The 11,926-nt window shown below is 41.7% G+C and overlaps 4 protein-coding genes across 5 annotated transcripts; 2 read left to right on the top strand and 2 right to left on the bottom strand.

Annotated features, from left to right (window-relative positions):
* The first annotated feature begins 1,896 nt into the window (after nt 1-1,896).
* slf (C-type lectin domain-containing protein slf) lies at nt 1,897-7,238 on the top strand. The gene is made up of 3 exons (XM_018099091.3): nt 1,897-2,058; nt 4,184-4,322; nt 6,252-7,238. Exons 2-3 carry the CDS (start codon nt 4,184-4,186, stop codon nt 6,812-6,814), a joined length of 702 nt encoding a protein of 233 aa, XP_017954580.1. The 5' UTR covers nt 1,897-2,058; the 3' UTR covers nt 6,815-7,238.
* LOC108649974 (uncharacterized) lies at nt 7,195-9,308 on the bottom strand. Of its 2 annotated transcripts, XM_018099089.3 has the most exons (5): nt 9,110-9,308; nt 8,235-9,053; nt 8,064-8,167; nt 7,698-7,854; nt 7,195-7,641 (listed from the first exon to the last, which is right to left on the bottom strand). In XM_018099089.3, the coding sequence occupies exons 1-5, from the start codon at nt 9,121-9,123 to the stop codon at nt 7,260-7,262; spliced, it is 1,476 nt and encodes a 491-aa protein (XP_017954578.1). In that variant the 5' UTR covers nt 9,124-9,308; the 3' UTR covers nt 7,195-7,259. The 2 variants fall into 2 exon arrangements, with proteins under 2 accessions (XP_017954578.1, XP_017954579.1); XM_018099090.3 differs by lacking the exon at nt 7,195-7,641 and having other exon boundaries at nt 7,789-7,824; nt 8,039-8,167.
* Nucleotides 9,309-9,488: 180 nt separating this feature from the next.
* l(2)05714 (lethal (2) 05714) lies at nt 9,489-10,666 on the top strand. Its single transcript, XM_018099139.3, has 3 exons — nt 9,489-9,927; nt 9,993-10,376; nt 10,441-10,666. The coding sequence occupies exons 1-3, from the start codon at nt 9,712-9,714 to the stop codon at nt 10,534-10,536; spliced, it is 696 nt and encodes a 231-aa protein (XP_017954628.1). The 5' UTR covers nt 9,489-9,711; the 3' UTR covers nt 10,537-10,666.
* On the bottom strand, nt 10,614-11,888 carry Polr1C (RNA polymerase I and III subunit C). The gene is made up of 2 exons (XM_018099137.3): nt 11,580-11,888; nt 10,614-11,503 (listed from the first exon to the last, which is right to left on the bottom strand). Exons 1-2 carry the CDS (start codon nt 11,714-11,716, stop codon nt 10,639-10,641), a joined length of 1,002 nt encoding a protein of 333 aa, XP_017954626.1. The 5' UTR covers nt 11,717-11,888; the 3' UTR covers nt 10,614-10,638.
* Between the last annotated feature and the right edge of the window lie 38 nt (nt 11,889-11,926).

The following is an 11,926-nucleotide window of genomic DNA, read 5'->3' as shown; positions in this document are numbered from 1 at the left end:
TTGGCCAAACGCATCATACCCGAAGTGAACAACTTAACTGAGTTCTGGCTATAAAAAAAAGGCAATAAACAAATATAAAACAAATTCAAGTTATTTGCCGGGCGGCCGGGCTAAAGCCAATAGCTCCGTAAATTACATAATCAAGCGTGTCTAAATTTATAGAAATTTGCATATTTATGAGCGAAAATAAAACAACAAAATCAAAGCAAATAAATGTCAAATTTCGTTGGCTTCGCTTTAATTTGTTGTTGAGAATTTGATCTGAGAGCGCTACAGATCCGGCTGGCACCGCCAAGCACCAGACGAATTTATTTATGAGATCAAATGCCAAATCGATTGCTTCTTATCCTTAGCCAGTTCATTCACATGGCAATTGCCCAATTAACAAAAATCGAAATGAGCGAAACGAAAAAAAGAATTAACCAAATAAATCAGAAACACACAAAAATATTTCTGCTTGAGCCCCTTCTACTCTTTTTTTCTGAGCGCGTGCGATGAGCTGCCGCGCGGAAGCCAGCAGCCCACGGCGACAATTTCGAAAGGCTTTTCAAGATCAAGGCCCAACAGCAGCAGCAGCAGCAGCAGCAACAACACTTGACAAATTGATATATGAAGCAAGCCAGAAAAGCCAGCAGCAGCCATCGTGGATCGCGTTGTCAAAATGATGCGTAAAAGGTGCGCCAAGTGTTTGCATAAATTTTGAAATACACGGCATTTGTTTTCGAGTGCCAGGCACTCAACAACTACAACAACAACAACAACAACAATAGCTATTAAAATTTAAAATGATCGTACTACAGATTTTTTTTTCTTTTCCCCCAACAGCAGCCAGAGCGCCAGAACAAACAAAACTTTGCTTTAAATTAAAAGTAAATAAATAAAATTCGCAGAAAAAAGCGAAAAACCGTAAAGCGAATAATAATAAAAGGCAGATATACACTGTGCGTCATGAGCATGGCGCAACAATAGTTAAAAATTTATAAAAAAAAAAAAGATAAATTTATAATTGTTGAAAGTAAAAAGCAAAAACTTTTAAGATTTAAGATTTGTTTTCCTTTTTTTTATAAATAAATTTTTGCTAAATTTGTTATCCAGAATTATTTCTAAGTTTTTTACAAATTTTTTTTTTTTTTAAATATTTCATAATAGCCAATTTAGTTTAATTTTAAGCAGAATACAAAAGCGTTCAATGGAAATACTTTTAGAATTAAAGCTGGCATCGCATAGGCAATATACAGAGAGTATTAAACGTGGAACCCAAAGTCTGGGACTAACCCGCTGACGCGCGGTGTAGCGCGATTTGCTGGCCATATAAATATTTATAGACAAAAGTTGTCATTTTCTGAAAGATGTTCTAAGTGCATTTACAAATTTATTTATTTTATTGTTATTATTATTATTTTTATTTGAATTCGCATTGCACAGTGCAACGCTGCACGTTGATAGAAACAATCGAACTAATTTATTTAGGTGTATTATTGTTTGTGATTCGATTTATAAAACCTCTGCAAACCTATTTTGTCTGCGCTATGTTCGTTAGCTCCTGCTGGCCATAAAGTTGCACATCATCTTAACTACTAACTGAGTTGTGATAACTGCCAAATCGAGATGCGAATCAATGTGCGGCGACTGCGGCGAAAGAGCGCGCACAAAGGCGAAGCCAATCGAAGACGAGCCAAGACCAAAGCCAAGCTTATAGCTGAGAGACAGATAGAGCAAGAGCGAGAGAGAGAGAGCGAGCGGGCAAGCGATTGAGCTCTGTGTGAGAGCGCTCAAGCTTTGTGTGCACAAGTTCGGGCTGCTCTCTTTTGGCTCTCTCATATTGATGGTGTGTATTTTTAATATCGGGGGTGTGGCAGCCGCCCATTTTGCCAATTGGAACGTATAAAAGCCGGCTGAACTGCTGCCTGAATATTCGTTGCTATTCACATTTACGTCTGGTCTTGTCTCGTCTGGTTTTGTCTCCGGCGCTAGCAGCGGAGTCTGAGTTGGACCACAGAGAACGGAAACAGTGAAACAGTGTTGTGGCATAAGAAAACAGATAAATACAAATCAAAGGTAAGCAGGCAGGCGCGTTCAAGGATATTCAGTGTGTGTGTGTGTGTGTGTATATGTGTATTGAAGGACTTAATGCGACAGTGCCCATAAACATTTAACGTGCTAAATGAGCTAAGATATCGAGCTGTTTTAAACCATATCGAAAGTGATAAGTGCTGCTCCTTTAAGCAAGGATATGACAACTTATATGGATTAAGAGACTAAACAAATAAAAAGCTTTAACTAAATATAAAGAATGAACTAAAAAAATGTGCACAAAATATTTGATTGATAAATGATGACAAAATGTAGATTTTTGTGCAAAAATTTCAAAAATCATTTAAAGGAAATTAAAGAAGAGAGCTCTTGAAATTTATTCAAATCAAAAAATTCATCAATTTATACAATATCTATTTATAATTGTTTTCCTCCATTAATCATCAGTTCTCATTTGATTGATTGTAAAATCAAGTTTGTTGCTTAAGTCATTTGTATAGCAGTTCGTTGGCCCATCTAAAACTAATATCTATTGTAAATGGATTTCTTCAATCTACAGTCAAAGTTCGTTGACACAGCCTTTTGTTAGCCGCAAACTATAAATTCTTAGTCACTCCAAGCATACAAAGCAAAAATTTCAACACCCAACAAAAACTGAAAATCATGGCAAATGCAGTTAAAATTTTGGAAGCTTTTGCGCAACTTGCAACAAAGAAACTTCCAAGCCAACAAACAACAACAAAAAAGACAAAAAAAAAAAAAAAAAACAAAAATTACATGCATAAATTATATAAAGAAACAAAAGCGAGAAAAATAATGTGTGTGCCGACTTGGCAAGCATATTATTTGCCCAGCAGTCATAAAAGGGCGCATACCTACACATAAATTAACATGTGTCTACATATGTGTATGAATATGAATGTATGTATGTGGACATACACACATATATCTATAATTAAATGCATCATCACTTTTGTTTACGGCTGATTGATATTGATTAACATGCATGGGACAAAACGAGACAAGACAAAAGCCCGAAAGCCAATAAGCAAGCGCCTTAAGTCAAATTACAAAATGCAGCTTAAAATAACGAAAATGCGCGCGCGCGCACACAGAGAGCGAGACATATTGAAATGCGAGTTTCCCAACTGTGTCCAAATGTCCATCGATTAGGGCCTGGGCGGGCGTGTCGTTTATTTCAACTTTTCACTTCAAAGCACTCAAAAATTCAAATTAATAATCAATCGATAGCGCAACTTTTGGAATTCGAAATCGAGTCGAATTTTTTAACTGATAAGCCCTGCGGCAGCTGCAATCATTAAGATGGACCATTAATGATTTATGTTGCCAAATCTCTGTCCAGTGACAGGGGTTGCCCAGCTCATAAATATGCCGACGATAAAGATCGACACACAAGCAATAGCATTGTATTGTGTATATTGTATATACATGCATATGGATGATCAAATTAACATGCAAAATTTCAAACAGAGACATTGAGCTTTGATTGATGGAATTGCATTAGCAAATCGCTTGTTATGCATAAGGAAGAGAAGCGTTGCCCAATCTATATGCAAAAGACGTGGAAGGTTCTAGCCAGCGCCACAAAAAATACTAAAGCACAAATAAATTAAAAGCACTAAAAAAAACCCAATACAAAAGTCAATAAAACCAGTTAAGGTCAGCCTGAGTGGACGTTGGCTTAGCTTGTTGCTTGTGTAATCAACATGTTTGCAGCAGATGCTAAATGAATTTTTATTTATGAATAATGTGACGATGGCAAAGTGGCTGCTGTTGCTGTTGCTGATGCTGCCGTTGTTGCTGATCACGTTGCTCGATGCTAAGCTACAATAAAAATAAAGTTTCAAGTGTCGTCGTCGTCGTCGTCACTGAGGCAGTGTGTCAGTGGCCGAAACGCCTCGGGCAACCGGTTCGCTGGCACCAATGCATCCTTGACATAAAAACCATGCGCACCAAGTTACATCTTCGATAAGCCACACACACACACGCACACACACATACGTATGCGCAACCGCACGCAATCAAAACAAACTTTAAACAGCATTCCGTATACGCACTGTGGTATACGTAATAAAAGTGAACAAACATTTTTCATTACTCACATTTTTTGGTATTTTCTTCTTTGCAGATGAAAGTCACTCTGGCGTTAGCGACTTTCTGCCTTGTGGCTGCCTGCGCCGCTGCGCAAAAGGGCAGAACCACCACAACCACAGGCACCAAGCCGGGTCGTTTCCTCTCCCTGCCAGTGCCCGCCAAGTGCGCTAGCCGTAAGTATAAATACATTTACATAAACCGTATACACATATGTATATACGTTTCACATATTTTAACCTTAACTGGTTGCCGGTTGGCGGTGTGGCAAAAAGTAAAAGTGTGAAACGTTAGAAGAATATCAAATAGCGCCCATGTTTGCACTTGAATTTGTTTGGCAATGCGACGTGTAGGTGTGCGCCACAGCCACAGCAATTACAATATATTTAATTGTGTTAGGTCGGGGGCGGTGCGAGGCAGCTGAAGGTCGCTGACGTGATCCGTGATCGTCTTTTGTTTTGGCACTGCATTTGGTCAGCTACGCACTTTCCTTGCCTTACTTTAGTTGAACGAGCGAGCGTTGCCACCTCGCTGCATTAGCCAGTGATGCCCAGCGCACACGGGAAACTGCAAGTCACGGCAAACGGTGGGACTCAAGCAATGTGACGGCGAAGAGATTGCGAAAATGCAACAGCTAGTTGTTAGATGTTAAATTCAAACAATAGCGTCATCGCTGCATATCCGGTACACTAATGAACACAGTTAGCAGTTGGCACTAATTAGGCGGCACACGTATACAACTGAATGCATACATTTGTGTGCATCCCGTTTAAATCTGAAAATGCAGCTTAACAATTTTGTTGTTGAGTTTTTTTTAGTTTTTTATGTTTTTTTGGGCAACAACGTCAGTGTGACTGCCCATAAAGTTGCACAGCCAGTTTTGTGCCGTTGCTATGGCTTAGATCTTTCATCTCTTTAGAAATTTCCAGTTATACAAGCACAACTTAAGTTAACTTAAACTAATTAACTATTCAAACTTAATTACCTGATACAGACGGCGTCGATGCTCGTTAATAACAGCTTTCAAGCATGCAAACTGCTTGCGCTTGTGCTTGCTTTTTTAATTTACATTTCAAAACGGATTTTCTGAGATCGAGATTCTGTGTAGATGTCTACACAGATAGAAGTTGTTGTCTACTTTGGGAAGTTGTTTGGCAGTGATGCAATTGGCTATTTTTGTACGATTTTCATTTTTCAAACTGCATGCAGGAAATGTGAATGAAAAGGGCACAGTAATGGGACTTTTTTATTGCCTTGACCTGGAAGGTGAGGAAATTTCAGCAGGCTGGCAGCATCGGCCGAAATGATCATAATAATGTGCAAACAATGGCAAATAAGGTCATTATGTTAGAGTTAAGCTGATTTGAGTTGACGGCGGATGGACGAACGAGCAGGCAAAAGGCAATTGCAAAAGTGACGGCAACTGACGTTGCCGTTGCCGCCGCTGCTGCTGCTATGGCAGCTTTAAAGCCGCTTAAAGCGCGCCTAATGACGCGTGCCGCCAGCAGCAGCAGCAAAAGCAACAGCAGCTTCAATGGTGGCAACAAGAGGCGTGGCGCAGGCGGTCGCGTTAAAAAAATAAAAGCCAAAATAAACAAAAAACAAAAACAAAAGCAACGCAGCAGCTAATCAAATGCACTGCAGTAGCCGCAACGGTGGCAGCTCAGGGAGTCAGCCATGTGAAACAAGTTTCAGAGAGCAGCAGCCGTTGAAGCGGGAGGGGATGGACGAGGCAGAGCTGGAGTTAGCGTAGGGGGGAATTCCATTGTTGGCCTAACCAATTTTTTGTTTGGCAAAATGGAAAACCTTTTGACACACAGACAAAGGAAAGCGGGCAGGCAGACGACGCGGCGACGCTGACGGATGAAGACGGGAAGAGGAGGAGGTGAAGCATCAGCAGCAGCAACAGCAACAGCTTGCTGCATAAATTGTTGGCAAAGATTGCGCAACTTAAAGTAGGGGGAAGTTGTGTAAGCAGCCGTGGCATGATTTTGCCAATCCACGAGGTAGACACCCAGTCGTCAGGCCCTCACGAACCACACCTTTGACTACCTTCGACTACCAGCTATCGAACACTTCCTTTCATAGTTTTTTTTTCTTTACAGGCCCCAAGGAATTCTCGTACCGCGGCAAAAACATGTTCCTAAGCACCCACGTGCCGGCGCTTGCCAACAGGAAGGTCGACTGGTTGGATGGCCGTAACCTGTGCCGCGAATACTGCATGGATCTGGTCGCCCTGGAGACCCAAGAGAAGAACAACCTGATCTTCCGTGTCATTCAACAGAACGATGTCCCATACATCTGGACCGCTGGCCGCATTTGCGATTTTGCTGGCTGCGAAAACCGCCCAGATCTGGAGCCCAAGAACATCTATGGATGGTTCTGGTCCGCAACTCGCGAGAAGATCCAGGCCACCAACCGCATTCCACAGGGCTGGGGCTACAATCCCTGGTCGCAGACCGGCCACAAGAAGCGCCCACAGCCCGACAATGCTGAATATGACATCAACCAGACCAAGGAGCAGTGCCTCTCTGTGCTGAACAATGTCTACAACGATGGCATCGCATGGCACGACGTTGCCTGCTACCATGAGAAGCCCGTCATTTGCGAGGATAACGAGGAGCTGCTGCGCTATGTGGCGGCCACAAATCCGGGCATTCGTCTATAAGATGTTCATTATCTTCGTATTGTTTGTGTAATTTTAAAGCTACTTATTATAATACTCCCTAAAATCAGTTTTTTTTTGTATAATTCTTGTTTAAATATGTGTACGACGAATGCAAATACAAATAGACTTTAGAATTTATAAATACCCCCGATCTTACCACCTACACACATATATAGACAGATGCCTAAAATTCACAACTTCTCTCGTTTCGTTACTGCCAATCCTACACGACTCTACATTTTCCTACAAATTGTATTTATATAAACAAAATTTGTTAAGTACGAATAATCACGCCCTAAAATCTCTTTAAAATAGAAAGAAAGAAAATGAAAAGTAAAACTCACCAATTCTATTGCCGTGCAAAAAACAAAGAGATTGAATAAAATGTTGTAAAAATTCATTAAAAACTGATTAATTATTTAAAGTTCATCGTATATACTTTGGTTTATTTGACACGCCGACGTGGCGGAGAGCGGGAGTGACTGTGATCCGCCTTAGAAACGTGTTCACGGCCTGATGTGGAACGATTTCGACTGCGACTGCGACTGCGATGGCCAGAGTCTTGGCCAGCATCTCGACTATGATGTAAGCTAGAGTCCCGACTGCGATCTCGGACAGAGTCCGAGTCACATTCTTGACTAGAATGGCGGCTAGAGTCTCGACTGGAATGATAACGGTTCCTGCTTTTATCAGATTTGCATTTAATATCTCGCTCATTGCTTTGTTGCCTTTTGGCACTTTTGCTTGAAGATTTGTCCTGTTTCAGTTCCAGCTCGGGACTTTCCGACCAGCGCCAGTTGCGAGATTCCCGTATATTATCATGCCAACTAAAACAGAATACAAAACTTACTACCAATTATTCGATATAAATTGATTCACTTACCTGCTTGCTCTGTTTGTAGGCGTTCTACTGCTAGAGCGTGTGCTCTTTGGTGTATCGTAGAGCTCCAAGCTACTGTTAAACAAATTGTTTGGATTGCGAAATAGGTGGAGATAGCCACAGCTGTAGCCTTTGGGACATTTGCGTGTTAAGGACAAACCTTTAAGACAAGCAACAAGTGGAGTAAAAATATGGAAAGCTATAAATGAAGTAACTATAAAGTACGCGATGGTATAAAAGTTAATTCTAAACGGACGAAAAAGGCGCTCAACTAAGGCAGCTCTTGATTTAATTACGATATGTAAAAGAGTTTCATTTTCATTTTTGGTTTTAGCAAAGGATACGGCTCATGACATGCGCTTCACGTACCGCAAACGGCACCACGCCACCCCTTGAGATTTGAGAACTCCACTTGAAGGCGCCTGGATGCATAATAACGTCCTTGCAGATTAACAAAGGCGCGCAGTGCAAAGCTAAGTAATATATAAATATGTGTATATTAATGCAAATGTAATATAAGAAATAAATATTACTACGAACCGCTCCTTCGCGTACTCCACAAATACGTGACCTCTCAGATGGGGCAACGTGTTGCGCACTGCGCGAAAATTTAAGATTTTGCCGAACTTTTCAAGCTCACCAATCGCATCGCGGAAGAACTCATCATAGTCACTGCGTAAGTCCTGCTCTGTCAGCTCCAGGTGCTCATCTGTGCTCGCATATTCCTTGTGCGTCTCACCCACTTGTAGCAGTGGGTGTGTGAAGAAGTGGCGTATTAATAAGATCTTTGCGAGCATGGGACGACGATGATTGAAGGTGCAACTGTTGCCGTATCGGCAGCAATTGGTCCGTGTATAGAACTCGCATAATTTCTCTGCAGGATTCGTTTCCACCACACGGCGCAGCTCAGCTGGCGGCGTGCGGTCTTCACTGTCATCCATATACTCTTGCATACGTTGCAGCATTGCCTCGAACTCAGCTGCGGCTTGTTCAGCCAGTCTTTTACTCTCTTCTCGCCTTTTCCGTTGCTTCTCCAGTTCTTCCTCCAATTCCTTTGCTTGCTGCAATCGTAAGCTCTCTAGTTTCGCCTCTTCCTGTTGACGCTTAGCTCTATCGATTTGGAATTGACGTTGAGCCAATGCTTCCCGACGCAACCAGGCTTCTTCTTCCTCTGCTCTTAAACGTTCACTGGCCTGGCGCTGAAATTCTTCGAGCTCCGCTTGTTGTTTTAACCACGCCTCATACTCGGGCTTTGCCTTCAATGCTTTTTCTTCCAATGCCTCCTCCTTCTCACGCGCCCGCGCTTGTCTCTGACGTCGCCGTTGTCTCTGTTGTTTTTTCACTAGCTTACGCCAAGCTCTACAGGATTAAAAATAACAACAATAAATAGGTAAGCAATCTATATTTAAGCCTACCTTTTCGCCGGCATTTTCGTTTTGATTTCCTTTATAATGCATCACCCTGTACAAACAGTGTGACCACAGCGTGCAGTTCTCAAAATCTTTAGTGATGTCATTTTTAACATAGGTTGCCGCTGCTAACTACACTTAACATTAAAAAATACCATAACAGTTTCGTGTTTTCATTTTTATTGCAGTATACATACTCTTCTCTAAGTTTGTGTTTATAATAAAGAAATGTGTATACTTTTTTAAGGTTAAATTTTAACTGAGTAAACATAACTTTTCCCAGTTAACATTTTTAGTAACTGTTATTGGTTAGATGTCAGTGTATACCTACTGTATGTCAAATATAGTATTTTCGGTATTTGATTTTAATTAAAATAATAATTTGTTTGGCAACTTACGCATCGTCAGTACGCGGTCGCACTAACCATTTAATGTTTTGGTCTATTTTTTATGTAAATACTAGAAGAATTACCAAATAAAATACACAGCTTAAGGATTTGGCGCTTTGTATTCAAAACAAAATAAACGCTAATACCACGTCTGACAAAAGTTGCAACACAATTGCCCAAATAATAAGAATTCAACAATCGCCTGCAGAGGCAAAAGCCATGAGCAAAGTGCGCAGGCTGTACCATCAAAAATATCGCGAAGATTGGGAGCGATTTCCGTCGTTTTCCGAGTGGCTTTGCCGTGGCGACGATGGCTACTCGGCTCATTGCAAAATATGCGACGCCAATGTGTTGGCGCGTCTGGCATCCATTAAACAGCATCACAATACGGCCAAGCATCAAAAGGCGCTGAAAAGCCATCAGCTCGGGTCAAAGGTAAGCGAACTACCATTAGCACTTTCCAACAACTAGTCCTCCTTATTTCTCTTTTGCTCTTTCAGAGCATTCCCATTAAGATGGAGCCCGGCATAAAGGAGGAGCCAAAGCACATGACACAAAAATATATTTTCGCTACCAAGCCAAAACCAAAGATCATCAAACGCTCCAAACCGGACAAAGTGTCGGAGAGCATTGAGCAGGTGGCTTTGGAGCCAGACACATGCTCCAATGACTCGATACTAGAAGATCTGTTGGGCAACGATGATATGGAACAGCAATATCTACAGGAAATCAGCGACACGGAAATGGAGCAAGATGTTAAGCCTGAAGCCATACAAGAGTTCAAAATTGATGAAATGCAGGAAGAAAATCTGACTGACGATAATATTATCAGCGAATTCGATCTGTTCGGCAAGAGCGTTTCCCTACAACTGAATCACATGGAGGTGAGCGGATATATGACCTCATCTAATTGATATCCAACTAATATTTATTACATTGTCATTCCAGCTGGAGGATGCTTTGCTCTGCCAGGAGCGATTGCAGGTGGTGCTCACCGAATTCAGACTTAAGATTTTGAAGCGCAAGTCAAAACGCAACTTTTAAATGTAGCAAACGTAAACTTATTATCAAGCTATATATAATTACTTACATATATATATATATTGACAAGCATAACTAAATTATACACCGAAATAAATGTTTTGTTTATTCCGCCTCGATTTCATCGATAAAACTGCGACACTTTTTCTTCAACACTCGAACGGCTTCCAGGAATATTACTTCCGGTTTCAGGGCTCCCACAGATTCGACAGTGAAGATGTAATGATCACGCACACGACCCATAGTGACAGCATCGGCCAGATGAGGATACCGAAACACATTACGACTGCAGCTGTCGTAGCGTGCATCCTTCACATAGGCGCACTCATTCTCATCGATGCCGATGACTCCGGGTGAGAAACAGCTCTGCAGCAGATAGGCATCTTTGCCCCGCACTTCTCTAGTGAGTTTTATCTGTGGCAGCAGGCGATAGTAGGCGGTGGCCACTGGCGAGAACTTGGCGTGATCTTTTCCAATGCCCTTGACAGCAATCAGACGTAGATCCAACTCGTGTCCTGGACGCAGCTGTGCAATTAATATATCCTCATGGATGCAGCCAACGCTGCTTTCGCTATAAATCTGTGCTTGTTTGCCCTTGGGCAGCCACTTCAAGTGCCCTGAATAGACCTTGTGATTCTTATAGATATCATCAAAGTTTGATTGATCCTTGCTTGCATCCTTACGCCGCGTGCATTTCACCTTCAGCTCATATTCCAGCGTATCCTGTTCGGTGCCCTGATCCGTGCTCTCCTCGGTGCGATAGGCGAACAGGCGAGGATCTGCTCGAAGCGGGATCAAACCCATACGATGGGCCAGCACCTCGTCTTGGATGATCGAGGTGTTGTTGTATATATAAACCTTTTCAATGGCCATGCTGGGTACCTCGCTGAGCATCAAGCGACGAAAAGCGTTCGCGATCGCTGGATAGACGCCAATCAAATCAAATTCCAAGCCATGCTCTTCATCATTTCTGTAATTGATGTGTAAATATAGTGGATATAGTGAATATAGCGGTACTTCGTGTAACTGTATTGCAGGAGACTTACCGTACGATTACCACTTGCAGTTTGCTTTTAAAAACGTCCATATTGAAGACCTCGTCTGCCAGCCCATAATCTTGTGGATCCTGCTTTGTTCTGTACTCCTCCATGTAGAGCAACGGTTGCTTTTTATGGCCAGGCATTTTAAAACGTTTGCGATTCACAAAAATCAAAAAGATGCAAGCACAACCGTCGACTCTGCCGCACGTGGTTGTTGTCAAAACAATCAGAGATGCGCAATCCTTGGCTACTCGTGACAGAGTCACTGCGACTGTAAATTATGTTAAAAATACTATGTAGATTTGAATAATTATTTAAAATTTCATTATCAACAACATTCAATGATATGATAT

Source organism: Drosophila navojoa, chromosome 3, assembly GCF_054131105.1.
Source record: "Drosophila navojoa isolate 15081-1374.11 chromosome 3, UAZ_NAV_1.0, whole genome shotgun sequence".
Classification (NCBI taxonomy): Eukaryota; Metazoa; Arthropoda; class Insecta; order Diptera; family Drosophilidae; genus Drosophila; species Drosophila navojoa.
Note: the sequence above shows the minus strand (reverse complement) of the source record. Positions and strands in the feature narration are given on the sequence as shown.

Coding starts and splice junctions, on each gene's coding strand:
- slf (XM_018099091.3), top strand. CDS start 4,184: ATGAAAGTCACTCTGGCGTTAGCGACTTTCTGCCTTGTGGCTGCCTGC. Junction 4,323..6,251: donor GCCCGCCAAGTGCGCTAGCC/GTAAGTATAAAT, acceptor TTTTCTTTACAG/GCCCCAAGGAATTCTCGTAC.
- LOC108649974 (XM_018099089.3), bottom strand. Junction 8,168..8,234: donor GTGGAGTACGCGAAGGAGCG/GTTCGTAGTAAT, acceptor TATATTACTTAG/CTTTGCACTGCGCGCCTTTG. Junction 7,642..7,697: donor CCTACAAACAGAGCAAGCAG/GTAAGTGAATCA, acceptor ATTCTGTTTTAG/TTGGCATGATAATATACGGG.
- Polr1C (XM_018099137.3), bottom strand. CDS start 11,716: ATGCCTGGCCATAAAAAGCAACCGTTGCTCTACATGGAGGAGTACAGA. Junction 11,504..11,579: donor CTGCAAGTGGTAATCGTACG/GTAAGTCTCCTG, acceptor CATCAATTACAG/AAATGATGAAGAGCATGGCT.